This window comes from Diaphorina citri, unplaced genomic scaffold (assembly GCF_000475195.1).
Source record: "Diaphorina citri unplaced genomic scaffold, Diaci psyllid genome assembly version 1.1 scaffold8685, whole genome shotgun sequence".
Lineage (NCBI taxonomy): Eukaryota > Metazoa > Arthropoda > Insecta > Hemiptera > Psyllidae > Diaphorina > Diaphorina citri.
Window position 1 is genome coordinate 12,319 of NW_007386060.1, and position 795 is coordinate 13,113.

The 795-nt window shown below is 37.1% G+C and overlaps 1 protein-coding gene across 1 annotated transcript in view; it reads left to right on the plus strand.

The window, feature by feature from the left end:
• LOC103522465 (M-phase inducer phosphatase 3-like) overlaps positions 1 to 407 on the plus strand; it is a gene marked incomplete at its 3' end in the record, with an annotated part of 10,313 nt that extends 9,906 nt beyond the window's left edge. Inside the window, exon 4 of the mRNA XM_008487567.2 lies at positions 239 to 407. Coding sequence (XP_008485789.2) covers positions 239 to 407 — 169 coding nt within the window. The remainder of the gene's footprint in view (positions 1 to 238) is intronic.
• Between the last annotated feature and the right edge of the window lie 388 nt (positions 408 to 795).

Below are 795 nucleotides of genomic sequence, written 5' to 3' on the forward strand. Positions count from 1 at the left end.
ATTTTATCCTAAACGGATAAGGTTCGTTCTCGGAACGGCTGACTTTCTCATATCCTATTCTTCTTCTCTATTCGATTTCGGGACGATAACACCTTAGCAGTTACAGTTGCGTTCACTCTTTCAAACCTCTTGGAAAAAGGAAGAAGAAGAAAAATGAAAATACTGGGTGTTTGGGCTGTTTTGTGTGTATTTCCCTTGGATATTTCATCTAATTCCAATGTCTCATGTTCTATTTCAGCTGACTTGGATCTCAATCTGATAGGAGACTTTAGCAAACAATTCATCTTACCTCTAGTACCTGATGGTAAACATCATGACCTGAAGAACATATCACCAGATACTCTAGCTAGATTAATACGAGGCGAATTCAATGACGTTATAGACAAATATCTCATCATAGACTGTAGGTAAGTACCCACCATCTTCATCTTTTGCAGACATGGCCTTTGGATTATTCACCAGGGAGGGGGTATTAGAAGAAAATAAGGAAAAGAGTTAGAAAATATATCCTTAATGTAGATTTTCAAAAATTATTTGCTGCTCTTGGTTTCTTAAAAAAACGCCTTAAAATGGTATTTTTGGCATTTTTTTGTGTAAGATAAGATGATTTTTTCTCTCTTCGAAAATCTCGCATAATCCTGGGAATTTGCTCATACATATTAGCTTATAAAATCTCTTAGTAGCGCTGTCAAATTTTGACTTGGCCGGGTAGAGGGCTACCACACTCAATTCTAAAGTTAGAATTCAATATGGACATTTAGAAACTAGACCCCCCCCCCCCCTCCTCTCCAATTG